The sequence below is a fragment of the Hemitrygon akajei genome, chromosome 10 (genome assembly GCF_048418815.1).
Source record: "Hemitrygon akajei chromosome 10, sHemAka1.3, whole genome shotgun sequence".
Classification (NCBI taxonomy): Eukaryota; Metazoa; Chordata; class Chondrichthyes; order Myliobatiformes; family Dasyatidae; genus Hemitrygon; species Hemitrygon akajei.
The window spans coordinates 149,591,298-149,613,238 of record NC_133133.1 but is presented as its reverse complement, the minus strand read 5'-3'; the positions used below and the strand labels follow the sequence as shown (position 1 = coordinate 149,613,238).

Sequence of the window (21,941 nt, the reverse complement as noted above, 5' to 3'; positions counted from 1 at the left end):
CTAATTAATGTTTTCAAGCGCTTGCCATTGGTAAATCCAAAGGAGTACAAGGCACAATTGCAACATGTGCTGCACTGGCTCTTCACCAATTAAAATAATGAAGGACAAGCTTTGCATTGCTGCCTGCATGAAAAGAAGGCTGAATGGATGGGAGCCTGGGGGACGTCAGCAAGAGGTTGTGGGGGAATGAGATTGGCAGGGTTGTAGCAGGGAGGGAAGCACAGCTCTTTTGTCAGTTGAGGGTTACATCTGCAAGCCAAGCAGCAAGCACACTATTTTCTTTAAGAACAACCTTCTTTCCAAAAGAAATTTCGTCTCAATGTATACAGTACATAAATCATTTGCCGTGTGATAGAATTTCTAGTCCCGGTAGCTAAAATCTCAAGCACTCTAGATCCACATTTTACTTGATTTGTTAACACAAATCAGCTGATTTATCCCAGATACCACCCATCAGTTACAAATGCTGAGTTATCTATGCCAATCTAATAACCTCTTAAAAACTGATTATAGCTATCCTCACACTTAAAATTAACATACAGTACAAGAGAAGACCTCAAAGCAACAAAACGATTCATTTGGCATGATTAATTTAAAAGATTAAGTTACTGTTTTTGCCACTTACCATCGGGTTCTTGTGGGGAAGAGCCACAGTTCAGTCTTATTACCATAGGGGCAAAAGCCATCCTTCCCTCCACACAATGTTTTCTGATGCTGTCTATGATGTTTGGGGGAAAGTATATATGCAGATCACAAAGGAAAACAATGCTGTGGTCATCCTGAAAACAAAAATAGGGAAGACATGAAGAAGCACTGAACAGTTCAGCTTCACTGAAACTAGGTCAGCAGAGTTGGTCACAGCATTGTCATTAGAATCAACTGTTTCTGTACTCTAGACACAAATGCACATTTCTAAATAAGTACTCCTAATACAGAACATCAGGAGCAATTTTATTAAAGTGAGCATATTCCAGAAAAAAATGCACACGTTAATATTCTTCCAAAAAAAAACAAGCCTTTACTCAGGTTGTCAATTTATTGACTTTAGAACCAAAGTGGATACTTCACTCAGCCCATCACTGAACTGTTCCTGCAACCTATGGACTCACTTCAAGGACTCTTCATCTCATGTTTTCAATACTTATTGCTTATTTATCTATCTATCCATTTATATTTAATTGATTTTTAATTATTTTTCTCCTTTTGTATTTGCAATTTGTCACTTTTTGCACACTGGTTGTTGGTCTGTCCTGTGGGGTGTGGTCTTTCATTGATTCTATTGTGTTTCTTTTATCTACTGTGGATTCCTTCAAGAAAATCAATCTCTGGATTGTATATGGCAACATAGATGCACTTCGATAGATAGATATACTCTATTGATCCCACAGGAAATTAGTGTCACAGTAGCAATACAAGAGCACAGATATACAAATATAAGGAGAAGGAAGAAAGAATAAAAATAAGTTACCCCAAACAGTCTAACAGGAGGGGTCATCACTTCTCCGGCTGTAGGTTGACTCAAAATAGAGTGTAGTAGCCGAGGGTAAGAATGACCTCATATAGTGCTCTTCGGAGCAGTGTAGTTGTCCTAATCTATTACTGAAAGACCTTGGCTGTTCAGCCAAGGTGGCATGCAGAGGGTGAGAAACATTGTCCAGAATTGCCAGGATTTTCGGTAGGATCCTTTGTTCTACCACAGCCTTCAGTGTGTCCAGTTTGACTCCTATAACTGAGCCAGCCTTTCTGATCAGTTCATTGAGCCTGTTGGCATCATCCAAGTCGATGCCATTGCCCCAGCACACCACACCACACCACAGAAGGTTGTACTGGCAACAACAGACTGGTAGAACATGTGAAGGAGAGGCCTGCATACTCTAAAGGACCTCAGTCTCCTCAGGAAGTAGAGGCGACTTTGGCCTTTCTCGTACACTGCCTCTGTGGTAATAAGTTCACGTTGAGCTTTGCAAGAAGTACTGAACTGCAGGTGATAACTTGCAAAAATTATCTTACAATTTACAACGAACAGCACCAATGTTTTCCAAATGCAAATACTGCAAGCTGTTGTTAATCTCTGTTTGCAGCAAGACTGCAATAACAAATGACGGACAGAAGAAGAGTGTGAATTCAAATTAAGGGACAGAAAAGCATCAGAGCAGCTTGTGTTGAATATATACAGTAATGGCAGCATGTGGAATGTGATTACAATATAAATGCATTTTGGAAACTGAATACAATACAGAGTCACTCCAGTACGTGAATACATGCAGCAGGCCAACGAGAGCAGATTCCCAGCTGAGCAGCATTAGGAGATACATAGGATGAAGGAGGGTGGATGAGGGACGGCCATACGAGCTTTTGAACTGTGCAATATAGAAATGGGCTTAACACATAGATGACATTTATTGCTGTTTTTGTCATGTTACAGAGGTGTCAGACTGTGTCTTAATTATTTAACAAACATTTTAAAAATCTCTGAATCATTGTTAATTATTTTTCTCCCTTCCTTGCCGAAATCTTTGCCAGGGCCAGGGATGGATGTGGAATTTCTTTAAACCACTGAATAAAGTACTACATAAATTGATTCTATTGTTGACCCATTTCTTGTTTGTCAGACCGAACAGTTTAACTAAATGAACACAGATAAGAAAGAAAGTGTTTAATCTTGGAACTGGAGTAATCTGCAAATCATGGTAGAACCCTCCCCACCACTGAGCACATCTGTGCGGAGCAGTGTCGCAGGAAAGCAGCATCCATCATTAGCAAACCCCACCATCCAAGGCCACGCTCTCTTCTCACTGCTGCCATCAGGAAAGTGGTACAAGAGCTTCAGGATTCACATCACCAGGTTCAGGAACTGCTATTACCCCTCAACCATTGGGCCCTTGAACCAAGGGGGATAACTTCACTCAACTTCAATAGCCCCATCATTGAAATATTCACACAACCTAAAAACTCACTTTCAAGGACACTTCATCTTATTTTCTCAATATTTATTGTTATTTTTTCCTTTATGTATTTGCACAGTTTGTTGTCTTTTGCATATTGCCCATCCTGTTGGGTGAGGTCTTTCACTGTTTCTATTGCGTTTTGTGTAGTTACTGTGAATGCCCACAAGAAAATGAATCTGAAGGTTGTATATGGTGACATTTATGTACTTTGATAATAAATTTACTTTGAACTTTGAAAATACAGGGGTTAGGCAGCATTTCTAAAGTGTTTAGTTCTAATTCTGCAAATGCTGGAAACCTTGAGCGATACACACAAAATGCTGGAGGAACTCAGCAGGTCAGGTAGCATCTATGGAGAGGAATAAACAGTCAATGTTTCAGGCCGAGACCCTTCATCAGGATTGGAAGATGGTTGGGTGTGGGGGGATGAAGTAAGAACCTGGGAGGTGATAGGTGGAGGAGTTAAAGAGCTGAAAAAGAATGAATTTGACAGGAGAGGAGATTGGAAGAAAGGAAGCAGGAACACCAGAGGGAAGGTTATTGGCAAAAGGGGTGAGAGGGTGACTAGAATGGGAATGGGAAAAAAAAGAGATGGGGGAGCAGGGTAGTAATTACTGTCAGTTAGAGAAATCAATGCTCATGCCATTAGGATAGAGGCTACCCAGATGGAATAATTGGCGTTTTTCCTCCACCCCAAGTTTGGCCTCATTGTGGTAGTAGAGGAGGCCATAAAACATGTCAAAACAGGAATGGGATGTTGAAATGCAATGAGTAGCCACTGGGAGATTGTGCCTTTTACAGCGGACAGAGAGAAGGTCTTTTGATCTGCATTAGGACTCACTGATATAGAGAAAGCCTCAATGGATATAATAGATGACCCTGACAGACCTGCAGGTGAAGGACAGTCCATCATGGAAGGACTGTATGGGGTGCTGATAATGGAAGAGTAGGGGCAGGTGCAGCACTTGTCACGTTTGCAGGAACAAGTGCCAGGAGTGAGAAAGGTGAGGAGGGACAAGTGAACAAGGGAGTCACATAGACACAGATAGTGGGGGGGGGGGAGGGAGGGGGATGATGTGCATGATCTACTGATGACAGAGCTATATGGATATGGAGGCAGTAAGGGTAGTAAGTAAGGACAAGGGGAACCCCATCCCTGTTATGACAGTGGGAGATGGGGAGAGGGCAGATGTTTGATAAATGGAGGAGATGCAGGGGAAGGCAACAGTGATGTTGGTGGAAGGGAAACCCCATAGCTTGGGGTCCTCTTCCACCACTCTGTGTGTGCTCCTCAGTTCTTACCTCTTCTAGTTCTATATCCCTACCTAAGGAAGTGTATACTTGTGATTAGGGAAGTCAAGCAAAATTTCACCAGACTGATACTTCAGACACAAGGTTCATTATAGGCGAAGAAATTAAACACACTGGGCTGAAACTCTCTAGGGGTTAGGGTCACGTCACTGAAACATACAAAATTATTGGGGGTGTTGACAAGGTAGATGCAGGGATGATATTCTTCTTGGCTGCAGTGTTTAGAACCAGGAGTCAGAATCACAAAGTATAGGCGGGCTTGCATAACGGAGGTGAGAAAACGAGTCTTAATTTAGAAAGTAGTGAGGGCTTGGAATTCTCATTCCATGAGGGCTGTGTTGGTTCAATCACTGACTACATTCTGGGCAGATTGAATGGTTTTTAGATATTAAATGAATCAAGAGAAATGGGGTTAAGTGCTGAGGTAAAAGACCTCCCACTTGACATACCTTGCCCTGACATAGTGTATTTTCCAGACATATATTTCTCAAATATACTTTATTATTCATTAATTTATTTGTGAAAATATGACTTTATGTGTTGCGTGCTAGTTATATGTACTGTGTTGTACACTTTGGTCCAGGGAAATATTGTTTCATTTGGTAGCACACATGTATATGATTAAATGACAATAAAATTAAACTTGAGCTTCATCCCCAAATGGTATCTCCAGGGTCCACTCCTTTTATAGACATGTCTTTCCCTTTCCTCTCCAAACTCTACTTCTCAGGGTCCAGTCCTTATTTTGTTACGAATTCATAATGTACCAGCAGCAAGAGATGACAAATTGAGTCAGGTTTTAATATTAAAACCACTACATTTATTAACATCTACTCAAAAATATAGAAAATTAAACAAACTACTTTCTTAAACAGAAGTCAACAGTGTTATGCGTCTATGGCTCCTAACCAGTCAAACATAGAACCCGTTCTTAACAAATCTTACTCAACCACAGTCTTAAAGTGGCAGTTCAGAAAGTCCCAGTAATTCACGAAATAGGCGAGAGGAGAGACTTGTGGATTCACAGTGCAGCAACAAGGCGATCACAACGAATTTCAAAGATTCCATGGCTAGCAAATGAAGAAACGGTTACCAAAGATCCCAGCCGAGGGATACTGTTCCGAAGTTCACGAAGAGAGATTCCACAAAGTGACTGTCACGAAATCCACACCCATGGATCATACAAAGGACAGACACGTCTCCACAATGCAGTGTGCCACTGATTAACCCAATCCTTTGGGTTAATGGGTAAGCATTAGACTTCACCCTTCTCGATTGTGAGCTGTTCCCTAATACCTCGAAGTCTGCAGTCTTCACTCTCTCTCTTTTTCCTTTGACTCTCTCTTCAACATTTTGTCCGCATTTCTTTTATACCATAGGCATACGTCATAAAGTAATGCTCACAGAAATGAAACTGCAGACTCCCAGTAAAATGAAACGGGTACACGTGAGGCCCATAGTAAACGAAACTAAGAACTCCCAGTAAAACAAAACTATAGATATGTCACACTTAGTAAACTAAACTATGGGGCACTTAACATTATAGACACGTCTTTTCCCTTTCCTCCCCAAACTGTACTTCTCAGGACCCAATCCTTTTATAGCTCCCTAATCCATTCTTCCATTCCTATCAGCCACTTGCCTTCTAATAGTACTTTGCAACCACAGGCAATGTCCTTTCAACTCTTCCTCACCCACTGATCAGAAATCCAAAAAGTCTTCCCAGATGAAGAATTCACCTGCACTTGTCCCAGTCTTTAGTGCAATGGCTGTTCACTATGAGGTCTCCACTGCACTGGAAAATCGAATACAGATTGGATGACTGCTTTGAAGAGCACTTACATTCACTCCAGAGAGGTGATCCCGAGCTTCCCATTGCCGGCCACTTTAATTCCCTCTCCATTCTGACCTACAGGTCTCTGAACTCCTCCAGCATTACGAGGCCCAATGCAAGCTGGACGAATACCACAACATCTATCTGGGCACATGGCAGCCTTCTGCGTTCAATAATGAATTCTATAACTTCAGGTTGCGTAACTTCTGTCAATACTATTAATCATAAAAGTATGGTATTAGCTCAGCTTTCAGGAATTTGAGGATGCACCCAGCCAGATTTGTTGGGTATGACTTTTTGCTCTGCATTTCACAACCCTTACATGTTTTGTCTATACTCTCAGTCTGCAATGGCTTCGTTTCACCTACTGACTAAATGGCCCTATTTTCAGCTTAACCATAAGATAACAATGGTTTTTACTCAAACAGAAACATTCTCCTTCTGCCATTCGACCGGCAGCCTAATGAGCTTATTTTTTCTCATTTCCAGTACTCACGAAGGCTCTTTGACCTGAAATGTTAGCCCCGTTTATCTTCCCACCTGCTGAATATTTCAGCATTTGCTGTTTTTAATATTAGATTCCCAGCAGCTGCAGTTTTCTCTTTGATCTTTAGCTATGTTCCTATTGAATGATGAAGGTATAACCTACCCGCTTGTATTCAATATTTTCTTCTGATTGTTTGGCATCAGAAACGGACATTGGTGTCATGAGGTATTCGTCTTTTAGATAACCTCATCCTTAGGATCAAATCTGACCTTGCCTCTTCCTATTTTTTTTAAAACCCTTTTTTCAGAAGCCTAATAATTCCTCATTATCTACTCATACCAATGACTCATGGCCATCATTTACCGTGCGGGGAATGGGAATCACCAGACTTCATTCTAACAACCTTATTTCCAGGCACTGGAGTTCAATTTGCTGTTAATCTAATATTCCAATATTTGATTTAAATCAAAGGCAAATATCACAATGAATCATTAAATATTTTCCTTCAATAATTAATAAAATATTGCAACACATGCACTGCTCACAAAAACCTAACTTCCCTTTATTTTTGAGTCACACTTTTATTGCAACATTTAATAATAATCCTCCCTGCTAATAATAATCCTTCTGCTAATAAACACTTATTAACAGAAATCATGGACTGAAATTGTCATTTCTTTTCCCAAGCCCATTTGATTGGTTAACAGTGCTCCTTAATCACAAGATTTGATGCTAACCATAATGTGACATTCAGTGGCATATTTAAATTCATTCAAAGTCTACACAAAGTGAGGCAGGATCTTATTCTTCATGCAGTACCAGGAAGGGGAGGGGGAAGGGATCGCAGGGGGCTTGTGTTCCTAGAAAACAGTCTGTGTCGTGCTTTTACATAACATGAAGTTGCATTAATTCAGCATGTGTCAAGAAAAGCGAGTTGAGAAAATGTTTTTTTAATTTCCCACCCACCACACATATAAATTCCACGAGGTCCTTTCTTTCTGTGTCTCAAATTTCTGGATAGTGATATATGATTTCTCTAAGTGCGACTTTCTGCAACTGAAATACTGTGGAAGTGTGGAAAATATGAAAAGAAGCTAATATGAAACTACTATAGTTGTACTATTTTAAAGGGGCTTTCAATTTCTAGCAGGCTGCAGAACTCAGCTAAAAGTGGACTCAAAATGTTGAATAGCCCTGAAGACCATTGCTCAGTATCTTTGAAGAGAGCCTTTTGGTAACTGTTGCACGAGAGCCTAGTACTGATCACATTGAGCCTCCAGCACACTTGGAAGGTAAAGGGATAGCAAAATCAAGAATTCTCTCAAAGAGGAGGCCAAATGAGATGTGTATTCCCAGGAGACTTCTGGGAGCAATGCTCAAGGAGCAAGATACTTCCAGGAAAAGGTACTGTGATTTGTCACCTTCTCCAGGGTGAGTCCAGCCACAGCCTAATTGATAAATTCAGTTCCCAGATTTGCAGCACACTACATAGCACAGTTCATTACAGACCCCACTCAAGGAATTCGGATTTAATTTCCTATATCTCTGATACAGAGCAGTTGCATTCAGTTTGTCATCCTGAAGGTTCAGAGAATGAAAGCTTCCACCCATGTGCTGCACACTAATGTCTTGTGAGCTCAGAACACTTCAGCAAAACAAAGGACTATTCTGTTCTGAATATTCAGAATGTGCCAAATGGCCAAACATCCTGCACTGTTAAAGACAGCAAGCCATCTGCCTTGCACCCCGTCCCCTGCCACACCCTGCATATTTCAACTGTAACTGATAGCCGCCCATGGACCAAGGCCAATTCATTCCTCACTTCGATCTAGGTTCTTGCCATTCTGGAATCTGCAAGTAAAACTATTTCCACAAGGCCATTAAGATGTTTGGTGGAGTGTAGCCCCATGCTGTCCTTTCTGAAGAACAGGAGGAGGACAACAGTGTCCAATGAATGGATGCCTTGAATAGATGAGCTTTTAGGGAATGCATTAAAGTTCTGATACTTAAAGGAGAATCCCATTGCATTGGCTCAGGGCACAAACACAACAGTACCCAATGTTAAAAATACAGCAGCATTATGACATGGGAAAAACAAGTGGTGAAGCCATCAGCCACCCCAAGACCTGGTAATAATCCAAGTAACATGGAAGTCCTACTACTTCCCTTATGTATAAAGTATACATACTTTGATAATAAATGTACTTTGAACTTTGATATCTTTAATAGCAGTACCAATGTCAATTATCCCCACAGCAAAATCCTGGGAATTACTAATGTTCAGAAACAACCAGGACTTGGCTCTTTGACTGCAGAGAGGGACTCAATTCTTCCAACTACAAGGCAGGATGCAAATTCTACAGCTCCATAGATGCTGAAGGATAGTTCCTCGTCGCTGGGCTCTGCAAGTACAGCTCCACCTCATTCAGCGTAATATAACCTGCTGGACCCTCACTCCCACTAAACAAGCTGAGCTTTCACTGCAGTCTTCACTGATGAGGGTCACTGAAAACAACGGGGAAAAAAAAGCCTTGACTACAATTTCAAAAGACAAAGGCACTTGTTACTTGGATGAGCTAACTTCTGCGAAGTGAGTTCCAAGATGTGCATTGACATCATTTGGAAATATAATTTCACTTTCACTACCTCAGTCTGCAATTAGAAATAGACTATTGCAATATTCAGTCTGCCAAGTTAAGAGGCAACTAACAAACAATGAGGTTAATGTGGCAATAATACAACATCAGGTTTATACAGTGCTGGCATCTGTTAAATGGAATTTGTCAGAAGTTATGATGGTATCTGTCCTCTGGGATGTCGATTGCTTGCCTGCAGTTGATACTTACATAGCTTGCACATGCACTCACATCAGCTAAGATCTTATTTCCGGACTCCTGTCAAATTTATACCTTGCATCTTCATTCATAGGTTAATATTTATTATTGCTAAAACAATCAATAGATTACTCAACAAAGGGCTGTGTTTGTCTTAATCACTTCATCGTTAACAAGCAATAAAGATTAAGCATGAAGCACCAACACAGTATGGGAGTTGGTCTATTTAATTTAGGCAGCAAGTTTTTCAATACAAGTCTGGCTGTTGCTCAGTGTCTACAGCACTAGCCTGCTTTGCAACTGTAAACAACGTTTTATCCAGAAAAGAACACAGTCTGCCCTGATTCATCACGCAGTTTCCTGAAAGAGAACAGCAGTTTCAGCAATGCTCCTTCAACTGTATTGGTGGGAGTCTACCAAATAATTTGGAGAAGCAAGTCTGGGCTCCTGAGTTAGAGTACTTTAGTGTTCCTTTGCATAAGTGTGGCATAACATCTAAAGTAAATCATCCGGGTCCAGCAAAGCAACACACTGGACTAGCAGATGGCGAAGAAACATACCAGTTACAACAAAATGGATCCATTATTAAGTTATTTGTCTCCTAGTGGTAAAGTTCCAGCAACGCAAGTAAATAAGCACTCAGACAGGTTCTCATAGCAGTCCGAGTGCTTGGGCAGTCCCATGCAAATTAAATGCTCTCTGATTCACTCCAAAACTCTCATGGTTTAGCATTCCCGACACAGCTGTGGCTCACAGCTCCTGTAATTTTTTCCCAGAAAACTGGCAGCAGCAGTATTAAGGAGTAAATTATGTCAAACTCATTGAGGATTGTAGCTCTGTTCCACCGACTGAAAAGTCTGAAAATCCACCGACTCCCCTTTGTCCATCTGCCTGTTATTTCCTCAAACAATTCCAACAGATTAGTCAGGTAAGATTTCCCCTTAAGGAAACCATGCTGACTTTGGCCTGCTTTATCGTGCGCCTCCAGGTACCCCAAAACATTATCCATAAACATGGGCTACGACATTTTCCCAATAACTGAAATCAGGCACTGGCCTATGATTTTCTTTCTTCTGCCTCCCTCCCTTCTTAAAAGGAGCAGAGTGACACTTCCAATTTTCCAGTCCTTTGAAACCATTCCAGAATCTGGTGATTCTTGAAAGATCATTACTAATGCCTCCACAGTCTCTTCAGGTACCTCCTTCAGAACCCTAGGGTGCAGTCCATCTGGTCCAGATAATTTGGCTACCTTCAGACCTTTAAGCTTCCTAAGTACCTTCTCCTGAGTAGTAGCAACTATACTCACTTGTGCTCCCTGACACTTTTGAATTTCTGGCATACTGCTAGTGTCATCCAGAATGAAGACTGATGCCAAATGTTTATTACATTCATTTGCCATTCCTTTGTCTCCTATTAGTACCTCTTTACTAAAGGAGGTGTAAGGAGCTCCTTCCCCCCACTAGCCTGCAGGTCACCATTGGGCAGGGTGTAGCACCTGCTTAACCACCTGCATATCACAAGCCCTGGTTACACCAGGTAGATAATCTCTTTAAGAGCATTGATAATGACTGAGGTCACCCATCCTGTAAAGATACTGCCCAGAAGATGACAATGACAAACCACTTCTGCAGAAAAATTTGCCAGGAACAATCATGATCAGGGATAAGACCATGTCAAACATTACAGTACATGATGATGATGAAGACGATGACTACCTCTCCATGTGTCAATTTCCAGCAGTCCAATATCCACTCTCACTTCTCTTTTACCCTTTATATATAGTATCTGAAAAAACATTTGTTTTCCTCTTTGGCTAGCTCAGTTTCATATTTCATCTTTTCTCACCTTGTGTTCTTTTAAGGTTGTTTTCTGCTGGTTTTAAAGTTTCCCATCATAAGGCTGTAAGATGTAGGAGCAGAAGTAGGCCATTCAGCCCATCAAGTCTGCTCCACCATCCAATCATGGGCTGATCCAATTCTTCCAGTCATCCCCACTCCTCTGCCTTCTCCCCTTACCCTTTACTGCCCTGGCTAATCAAGAACCTATCTACTTCTGCCTTAAATGCACCCAATGACTTGGCCTCCACAGCCACTCATGGCAACACATTCCACAGATTTACCACCCTCTGACTGAAGTAATTTCTCCACATCTCTGTTCTAAAAGCACGTCCTTCAATCCTGAAGTTGTGCGCTCTTGTCCTATACTCCCCTACCATGGGAAATAACTTTGCCATATCTAATCTGTTCAGGCCTTTTAACATTCGGAATGTTTCCATGAGATCCCTTCTCATTCTCCTAAACTCCAGGGAATACAGCCTAAGAGCTGCCAGATGTTCCTCACACAGTAACCCTTTCATTCCTGGAATCATTCTCATAAATCTTCTCTGAACCCTCTCCAATGTCAGAATATCCTTTCTAAAATAAGGAGCCCAAACTGCACACAATACTCCAAGTGTGGTCTCACGAGTGCCTTACAGAGCCTCAACATCACATCCCTGCTCTTATATTCTGTACCTCTAGAAATGAATGCCAACATTGCAATTGCCTTCTTCTCCACCAACTCAACCTGGAGGTTAACCTTTAGGGTATCCTGCACAAGGACTCCCAAGTCCCTTTGCATCTCCACATTTTGAATTCTCTCCCCATCTAAATAATAGTCTGCCTGTTTATTTCTTCCACCAAAGTGCATGACCATACACTTTCCAACATTGTATTTCATTCCACTTCTTTGCCTATTCCCCTAAGCCTATCTAAGTCTCTCTGCAGGCTCTCTGTTTCCTCAACACTACCTGCTCCTCCACCTATCTTCATATCATTGGCAAATTTAGCCACAAATCCATTAATACTGTAGTCTAAATCATTGACATACATCGTAAAAAACAGTGGCCCCAACACCGACCCCTGTGGAACTTCACTGGTAACCGGCAGCCAGCCAGAATAGGATCCCTTTATTCCCACTCTCTGTTTTCTGCCGATCAGCCAATGCTCCACCCACACTAGTAACTTCTCTGTAATTCCATTGGCTCTTACCTTGCTAAGCAGCCTCATGTGCGGTACCTTGTCAAAGGCCTTCTGAAAATCCGAGTACACCACGTCTATTGCATCTCCTTTGTCTACCCTGTTTGTAATTTCCTCAAAGAATTGCAGTAGGTTAGTCAGGCAGGATTTTCCTTTCAAGAAACCATGCTGGCTTTAGCCTACCTTGTCACGTGCCTCCAGGTACTCCATAATCTCATCCCTCGCAACCAATTCCAACAACTTCCCAACCACTGATACCAGGCTAACGTGTCTATAGTTTCCTTTCTGCTGCCTCCCACCCTTCTTAAATAGCGGAGTAACATTTGCAATTTTCCTGTCCTTTTTGTACAGGTCGTACCTCCCCCAGAAGAGGCCCCAGTGATCCAGGAACCCGAAGCCCTGCCCCCTACACTAGTCTCTCAGCCACACATTAATATGCCTGATCAGGCTATTCTTGCGTTCGTTAGCACGTGGCACAGGCAGCAATCCTGAGATTACTACCCCGGACGTTCTGCTTTTCAGCTTCCTTCCCACCTCTCTGAATCCTCTCTTATGTGGGAGAAAACATCAGCGGGAGTTGCTCTCATAATTGGCTCCAATTGCAGTCATTTGTAGAAGAATCATCAACATTATCTCCATTCAAAAAAATCAAAATTTAATCAATGCACAATGCCAATCCAATCATCAAAACAATTCCATTAAGGAAATTTAGTTTAAAATAGTGATAACTACTTTACAAGTGATGAACTTAATTTGAAAGGATATGTTCTGATGGCATCAGAATTCTGTAAGTGGTTGATAATAGCACACTTAGTGCTATATTTAATTATTGATTTGTCAGTTCATTGCTAAGAGTACTCAGTTAACACTGGAGAAAAGTGCAAGGATGATAGGATAGCCCACAAACAGAAAACAATGTTTAATATGGAACAGAAAACGTTTTTATACTCAATTTAAAACTGAATTACTACAGAACCTTGCTGCAACAGGTCTAATTTGATAACAGATGAAAACTGCCCAAGACATTGTATGTTCCACTTTTGGGAGAGAAGTGGTGATCTTCTAGCTTACCTCGTCATTCACTTCTCATTCACAGAATCCTTACATGAGGAATTTCTACAGTCATCTGGTAAGGCATTTGTCTATTCACAATTGAGTAGGCTATAATAACATCATATTCAATACTTTAATAATTTTTGGCAAAGTTATCCTTTCTTACCCGTATTAAATCTATTCCCGACTGCAGGCCAGCTGAACGTTCAAAATTTCCTTCAAGTCTCACATACCGATACCTGTACAGAAAGTGTTAAACTTATGTTAGGACATATTCCCCCTTAAAAACACACTGATTCAAAATGTACTGAGCTCAGGAGCATTGTGGTGAGGGTGGTTTTGCTCCCATTTCCGATTAATGAAGAGTGCATTTCCCTTCGAACCAGATGTGTAGAATCAAAATTAAAATCAAGTATGCCTCAAGATCAAAAGTTAAATGCAAAATTAAGTTCCAATGAAATCAATTAAACCCTATCTCTGTGGAGTGCCCCTGCAGCTTCCCCCCACTGTGACACTGCCAATGGTTCAGGAAATGAGACCAACTTTTCAAAAACATCACCATGGATCTAGAGCAAGAAGCGACTCAATTTGAATTTAGTTCGTGTCGGGCCTGTTACTATAAAGAACTTCTATCACACAAGGAGTGGCTACGTGCTCCAAAGACAAACTGATAAATGTTGAAAAATACTCTCACTTCATGACGGATAAGAATGCTTGGAATTAAAGCCACAGATGAATGTGTAAATTAGTTACAATAAAAGGGAGGCCTCAAAATGGTTAATGCAATAGCCAATGAAACATAAATACCTGCGGTAGAAATTAATTTTAAATCGCACAATGACATTGAGAATGAACCTCATTGTAAGGAATGCTAGAGTCAATAGTGGTAATTCAGTTTCTCTTCTGTGTTGACAGAGGTCAAAAACTAATTTGTTATATTAGTCATAAAAACTTAATTTCAAAAAGCATAGTACATAAACTGAAGGATCATTTTGTACATCAAGTTAGATTCTTCTCGCCAATTCTGCTTCAGTTAGCAAAAAAATAAAATCTACGAATAAATATCTGTTAAAGGGTCATGTAATTTTGACTCCTGATTTATTGAAATCAAAGGAGTTTTGGTTTGAGTCTAGTGCAACTTGAAACAGAATAGAAGGGACAAGTCCCCAATACATTGCTGTGGAATCTCAACAAGACTGGATGTTGCTACCAAACTCCTTGTGCTGTGGCAGCTGCTTAAGTTGTTATGTACTGTCAGTGAGATCCAGCCTTCAACACAATAAGTTGTAATGTTAATGAAGAACGAGAAACCTGGTCAACATGCTGTTTTTCAAAGCTCTTTCAACGTCCATGTCTGTGCTGCTGTAATCAGCGATGATGACATTGAAATATTCATCTCCAGTGACTGCATACAACTCCTCCATATCAAAGATAAATTGCTGTACCCATCGAGCTTGGTTTTTGACTGTAGGAAGAATATTGAAATGACCAGCAATGTACATACTTTTGTAGACAGGCACATTCACTTCTCCAATCCCCTTCTTATTCACTAACCCTTTAAGCTGCTGTGTACATATCAACAAAGGATCACTGAAAGATCACACATATTTTTCCTCAAGGGCAATATCTATTAGAAATATTAAGTTTGATATTGTTCCATAAACAACTTTGTACCACAGATCCTTTTTGAATGGCTGATTCTGATTTTGGACAACACTGCACGACAGAGCTCTCGAAAATTTACTTCCATTATTACAATGGATTATGAGCTGGGGAAACCAGACACTGAATAATAAGTGTAGTGTCATTATACAGTTCTTGTATTACATTTCTACCTATTAAGTTAAAAGACATATCCAAACTGTCAACGAATCTTGTTTGGATGTGTAAATAATTTATGGGACTGATTGCAAGTACAGTATATTGCAATTGATTAATACAAAATTAACAAGCTATAACAACAGCACATAAGGAGTATGCATATGCAATATTAACCTCACTAAAATTGTTGGTATTTATCCTGGACGTGAAATAAATAATGGGACAAATCTCAACAAACTATGAAACACAAAATTATGAAGAATGCAGAGTTACAGCCATGCACAATGGCTTAGTGTTCCAGTATTTAGTGTTTAACTGAATTATTTATTTAATCAGGGCATTGAGTACAAAAGATGGGAGGTCATGGTGCAGTTGTAAAGGATGCTGGCAAGGCTGCACTTGGAGGACTGTGTTCAGCTTTGGTCACTCTGCTATAGAAACAATATTATTAAACTGCAGAGTGCAGAAAAGATTTACAAGGATGCTGCCAGGACTTGAGATACTAAGTAAAACTAAGTCAGGATGTCAAAGGTTACGGAGGAAAAAGCAGGAGAATAGGGTTGAGTGGGATAATAAATCAGCCATGAAGGAATGTCAGAGCAGACTTGATGGGCCGAATTGCCTAATCCTGCTTTATATCTTTTGGTCTTATGGTTACAGCGAGTGGTTGGAAAGGCTACCACTTTCCTCTTTTAGAGCATAAGAAACTGACAGGTGACGATATGGAGGTGCATAAAATCCTGAGAGGCATAGACAGAGTGAATACTCCCCCCAGAGTCTGAGAATCAAGAACTAGGAGGGTATAGATTTAAGGTTAGAGGGGAAAGGCTGAAAAAGTTGAGGGGCAACTTATTACAAAAAGGGTATCTATGTGGAATTAGCTGCCAGACGAAGAGGTTGAGACAGACAGTAACAACTTCTAAAAGACAGTTGGACAGGTACATAGATTGGAAGGGTTTAAAAGGTTACGCAGCAAACACTGGCAATGGGACTAGCTCGGACGGGGCACCTTGATTGGGCATGCACCAGCTGGGCTGAAAGACTTAATTCCATGCTACTTAGAGTTAGCTCAGTTAATTCTTATTGAGCTGATAAAAGCTTATCCCCTCAAATATGACTTCTAGAACTTGCCAATTGCTTCTTAAAACAGCTGAAATGAATTGACTTTATTACTTACATCCTTCATATGCATGAGGAGTAAAAATCTTTACGTTATGTCTTTGTCTAAATGCGCAATTGATAGTAATTTATAACAAATTGTACGTATTATAATAAATAGCTGTTCCACTATATGTCCAGGTAAGGATGCAACTTTTACCTGGAACTATGAAGTGTACCATAGCATTGCGCTGCCAGCTGAATCCAATTGGGGTGCATAAAAAAATCTTCTCTTGATTTTCTCTGAAATTTCGGCCTCTCTGCCGGTATACATTTTTCATCCTGCGTTCATCATCACTGTCCATGTGGTAGCTGTTCCCATTGAGGTTATAAATGTACTCTGATAGTCGCACAATTGTTTTTTGATTCAATAACAACTCAAGCTCTAGAAGGTATCGACTTCCACGCAGACTGTCAAGGCGCTTCTCAATGTTGACTATATTATGAAGTGAATATATTCTGTTTCCAAATAAATAAATTGTTATTAGGACAAACACTGTAAACATGCTCTATTTGTTCTATTCGACTGTATACCCTAAAATATTATTAAATATTTAAACTGAAGGCTACTTTACATCTTACTGGGCAGGCAAAACAAACACTGGAGGTTAAAATGAGACTTGTACTTTTTTCCATCGTGCTGCTTGCAAATATTCAACACAAGAGACCAGCATATTGCATGGAACGTTTTTATAGGTGGTCTGGGCAGCCCATCTGATGGCTTTAATTCCCATTCTGATGATCTCCTTACTGAGTAACTGGAAACCTCACATTCAGATTAATCACTGATCATCTTTATTATTATACAATAGTGGATCTCTTTTCCTAGTTTACTTTGACTCATAGCAACACACCTGCATTGATTCTAGGTTTACTGCTTCACAAAAGTACTCAGATCTACATCACATGATCCAGTCTATAGTCCATAGAGACTGAATTAGTCAATCACAAACTTCACTAGCTGGAACAAATACTTAGCTCAAAATGAAGGCTCTGCTCTATGTCCAACTCAAGTACATTTTGCAACTGGTCAGAACTGGAGTATTATCCAATAATCCTTCCCAAACACACTAGGACAACCTTGCCCCGTCACTGCTCTTGGTCAATGTTCAGTCACAGGGAAATACAGCAGTGCTTGTCCATGCTGACCATCAACACTCATCCCAATTAGTGTTCCAATGGCTATATTTCAATAGGAGTTTGAGGAGATTTGGTTTGTCAACTAAAACACTTGGAAACTTCTACAAATGTATTGCAGAGAGCATTCTGACTGGCTGCTCACCATCTGCACAAGATCAAAGTAAGTTGCAGAACCTTGTAAAATTAGTCAGCTCCATCATGAATACTAGCCTCCATAGTATCCAAGAATCTTCAAGGAGCGGTGCCCTGGGAAGGTTTTGTCCCTCATTAAGGATCCCCATCACCCCAGGACATGTCCTCGTCAAGCTGTTACCATTGAGGAGGTGGTATAGAAGCCTGAAGACACACACTCAGCAATTCAGAAACAGCTTCCTTCCCTCTACCATCTGATTTCTAAATGGATTTTGAACCCATGAACACTACCTCACTACATTTTTATTTCTTTTATTTGCACTACTTATTTTAATTTAACTAATTTATATTTATACATACACACACACACTTAATTCAGATTTTTTTTCCCCCTCTATATTTATTTATCATGTATTGCATTGTACTGCTGCTATAAAGTTAACAAATTTCACAAAATATGCCGGTGATGCTAAATTTGATTCTGATTCATACACACTTGGGTTTGTAGCCTTCTACCCTGACAGTTTGAGTCCTCATTAAGATATCTGATGGAATTATTACTGAGAGCAACTAGAACAGTCCACACTGAGACTTGTGGGTGCAACGCACGCTTGAGGGTTAACTGTTCCACCCTGGAATTTAATGATATTCTACAACAGCTGCAGGTAAGTGTGCATAAGACCACACTATGACTGTCAGCATCCAAAAGCTACTGTTTTTGTTGGGAAGGGCCAAAATTAGCATGGTGCAGTGAGTGACATTATTAGATCTGGCAGTACAGTGGTGCGGTGCTTAACACAACACTTTACAATAGGGGTGACCTGGGTTCAATACCCTCCACTGCCTGTAAGAAGTTTGTACGTTCTCCCTGTGACTGCGTGGGCTTTCTTCCACAGTCCAAAGATGTACCAATCGGTTAGCTGATTGGTCATTGTAAATTGTCCCATGATTAGGCTAGGATTAAATCGTGGGTGGGGGGGGGGTCGGGGTTGCTGAGGGCATGGCTCAAAAGGCCAGAAGGGCCCATTCCACGCTGTATCTCAATCAATTAAAAAGAAAATCTCCATAGGGCAGATTCCCAGAGCAACATGAATGACACTTGTGGGGACTACATATAACTGTATGGCAAAAGTATTTCCATTTCCTAAGTGTTCATCCTGTCTACGGTCATACCCAGCCAATCATACAGTTAAACACCTAATATCTGACAGGCTACAATGCAACCTGTGTTTGACCCATCAGTGATTGATGTCCTCATCCCCCTTTGCATTCACTAGAAATAGAGGAACATCTCAAGCAACTAAGAGGCAAAGAGACCTGGATACAGACTACACTGGTATGGTAGGGACAGCAACCATCTTGGATGGGTGGCTGTTCAGTAAACACAAGGAAGACCACTGACAAGGCGATAGTAGAAGGTGGATAAATGCACGATTCCAAGGACAGCGATTTCATGCTCCATAGAGGAGAAAGCCTGCAGATGCTGGAAATCCAGAGTAACACACACAAAATGCTGGAGGAACTCAGCAAGCCAGGTAGCCTCTATGGAAAAGAGTAAACAGTTGACGTTTTGGGCTGAGACCCTTCATCAGGACTCTACAGAGTTGTTATTCTCAGAGCATCATTCTCTCAGGATGGACCACCCACAGTTGAAGGAGATATTGCTGAATTGCTGTAAATTCCCACAAGCCTCTTTGACACGGGCACTTACAGACATAATGACAGCAGTCTGAACCAGTGTGGCAGCAAAATGAATTTGTATGGAAATAGCCTGAGTTTCCGGTGCAGTGCCCAGTTTTTGGTAGCTTCCATTTTTGTTCCTTGGTGATCTTAGGTGCCTTTCGTCAGACGCTAACATCAGACAGTGCGTAGGGTTGAGATGGTTTTGGCCCAGGCTAGAGAAAAGGGCCAAGAAACTGGCCTGATTGTGATTTCCTATGCTGAAAGTGAGGGAAAAACAACTCATAGAAATCCACAAGGTAAATCATCATCATCATCATGTCTAGAAGTGAAAAATTGTGACTCACCCTTTATGTTTTTCATTTAGCTTCCTCATATACATTTTCACTACATCTACAGCCTCTTGCTCTTTCATCAGCAAATTTCCTGACACATTACACCGGAGATCAATCCAGTCAGACCTTAAGGAATGGAAGTCCATATTGTTGACAGAGAAGGTCTGATCCCAACTGACAGCTTTGTCAAACACTTGCTTATGAAAGCTCACATCATCTGGGAAATCTTCATCATCACCCTCCTCCTCCTCCTCTCCTTTTATTGATATATCCTGGTGACTCCATTTTCTATTTCTGTTTATAATGTCTTTAAAACTATCTTTGACTTTAGCTTGTGACTTTTGGATTACTGCATCATTTCCCTTTTCTCCATAATCGTATTCTTCCTCTTTCCATTTCTGATCAGCATTAGGGTTAAGTGATGTAACTTTTTCATACTGGTGTTTAATTTTGATTGACTTTATGTCTTTTCTGGATTGAATATCCATACTGATTGAAGGTCCTGGATTCTGAGCACGATAATTCACTTTGCTATTTTGACCAAAGACAGATTTATCTGTAATAGTGATTTGTTTGCCAGCATCAAACGTTTCCTCTTTCAGCTTGGATGGTAACTGAAGTTCTCTCTGCTTTAAATAATCAATTCTCTTTTTACTATCTTTTTTACTGATAAATGCAGCAACATTTTTGTTCACTTTTTGTGTTGACAATGTAGGTGGCTGTTGGTCATAAACAGTTTTCTTTGCTTTTTGAATGACCGTTTCTTTTTGCTTCTCCATTAACCCATGAGCTTGTCTCTCCTGAAACTCAAGTTCACCAATATTCTGGTTAACACCTAGCTTTTCTCCCTGAGAAATCTGCAGGGCAGAAAGGCTGTTGCCTTCAGGCTTCTGTTTTTCAGAGGATTTTACAGTAGGCTCTACTAATCTATCCTTCAATGATGCATATTTCTGTTTTGAAAAACTTTGGGAAGTACTGTTTGTTTTTTGATTTGGAGAGCGGATGCTCTGTATGTTTTCTTTAACTGAAGAAATATAATTTCTCTTGCGCTTCACTCCTTGCAGTACCTGAACACCCTCAGCTGTTCTATGGTCAACACCTGGATTATCTTCAAAGGTATCGTTAGTTGTTTTATTTTCTATGACAAAGAACAGCTTCCTTTTCCTCTTAAATGTATAATCATCGTAGTCGTCTCCATAATCATTTATATCAGCAGCATTCACTCTGTTAGGGATGTGTTTGGCCTCTTGGACTCTATCTGCCTGTTCTTTTTGACTGCCAACTTCTTCAATATTCTTCTGATTTTGCTCCTGAAGTGCAGCTTTTGGATTCATTGGATGTAGGAACTGACCATCATCTTCATAGTATTCTTCCTCCTCTTCTTCAAAATTGTGCTCCAGTACTTCCTTTTCCTGCCTCTTCTGCTCTTTTGGGTTTCCTACATATTAAAAAAAAAATCAATACTATACAACTGCACAAGAAAATCTTTCATACTGCAAGAACATTTCTACTCATTTTTGACTTTTTAATGTTTGCAAGTTATTAACTATGACAAGAACAATCATTTTTATCTATATTTATTCTAAAGGATGATTTTAGGGTAACATGACAAATTTCAGATATTTAATTAGCCACGTACAAAGAAGATTTGAAATAATCACTGAACTTTGCCTATTAAAATGAATCACAGTAGCACCCGTCAGCATTTCAATCAATATACTGAAATATATCTGTGATAGTTAAGAGGGATAGTGTAGATTTGTAGAACATTAATAAATCTATCTTCTTGCCATTAATATCCATTATAGTACCATTTAACAGTTTTTACCCTTTTAACCGTTTTATTAGTTATTAAAGTGCAAAGAATCAGATAACTCCAATGTCTTGTTAATGGAGATATTATGAAAGATTATGAAATATTTGCCCAATAAAGTTGCTGGAACTTAACATGGAAAATAAATATCTTCTTTCAATTGGTTCACATAATCAGCTGCCAGTTCATTCCGCATTTCACCAGTGACTAATTATTTGAAAGGATGGCTCCACAGACATTATCACCTTGGCAGAAATGGTATCAACAAGAAACAATTCTTCCTTGTCACAGAAACCTTTCTGCCTATCCATTCTGTATGAATACTTCATATATTCAGTTTCACCTCACCTCCAGTGTCACTGTTGTCTCTTGGAGGAG

At 40.2% G+C, this 21,941-nt stretch overlaps 1 protein-coding gene across 1 annotated transcript in view; it reads right to left on the bottom strand.

Annotated features, from left to right (window-relative positions):
* Positions 1-21,941, bottom strand: part of b4galnt3b (beta-1,4-N-acetyl-galactosaminyl transferase 3b) — a 168,048-nt gene that overhangs the window by 10,907 nt on the left and 135,200 nt on the right. The window contains exons 13-17 of the mRNA XM_073059369.1: positions 19,763-21,188; positions 16,624-16,922; positions 14,796-14,949; positions 13,651-13,723; positions 626-779 (exon numbers count right to left, since the gene is read on the bottom strand). Of these exons, the coding sequence (XP_072915470.1) occupies positions 626-779; positions 13,651-13,723; positions 14,796-14,949; positions 16,624-16,922; positions 19,763-21,188 (2,106 nt within the window). The remainder of the gene's footprint in view (positions 1-625; positions 780-13,650; positions 13,724-14,795; positions 14,950-16,623; positions 16,923-19,762; positions 21,189-21,941) is intronic.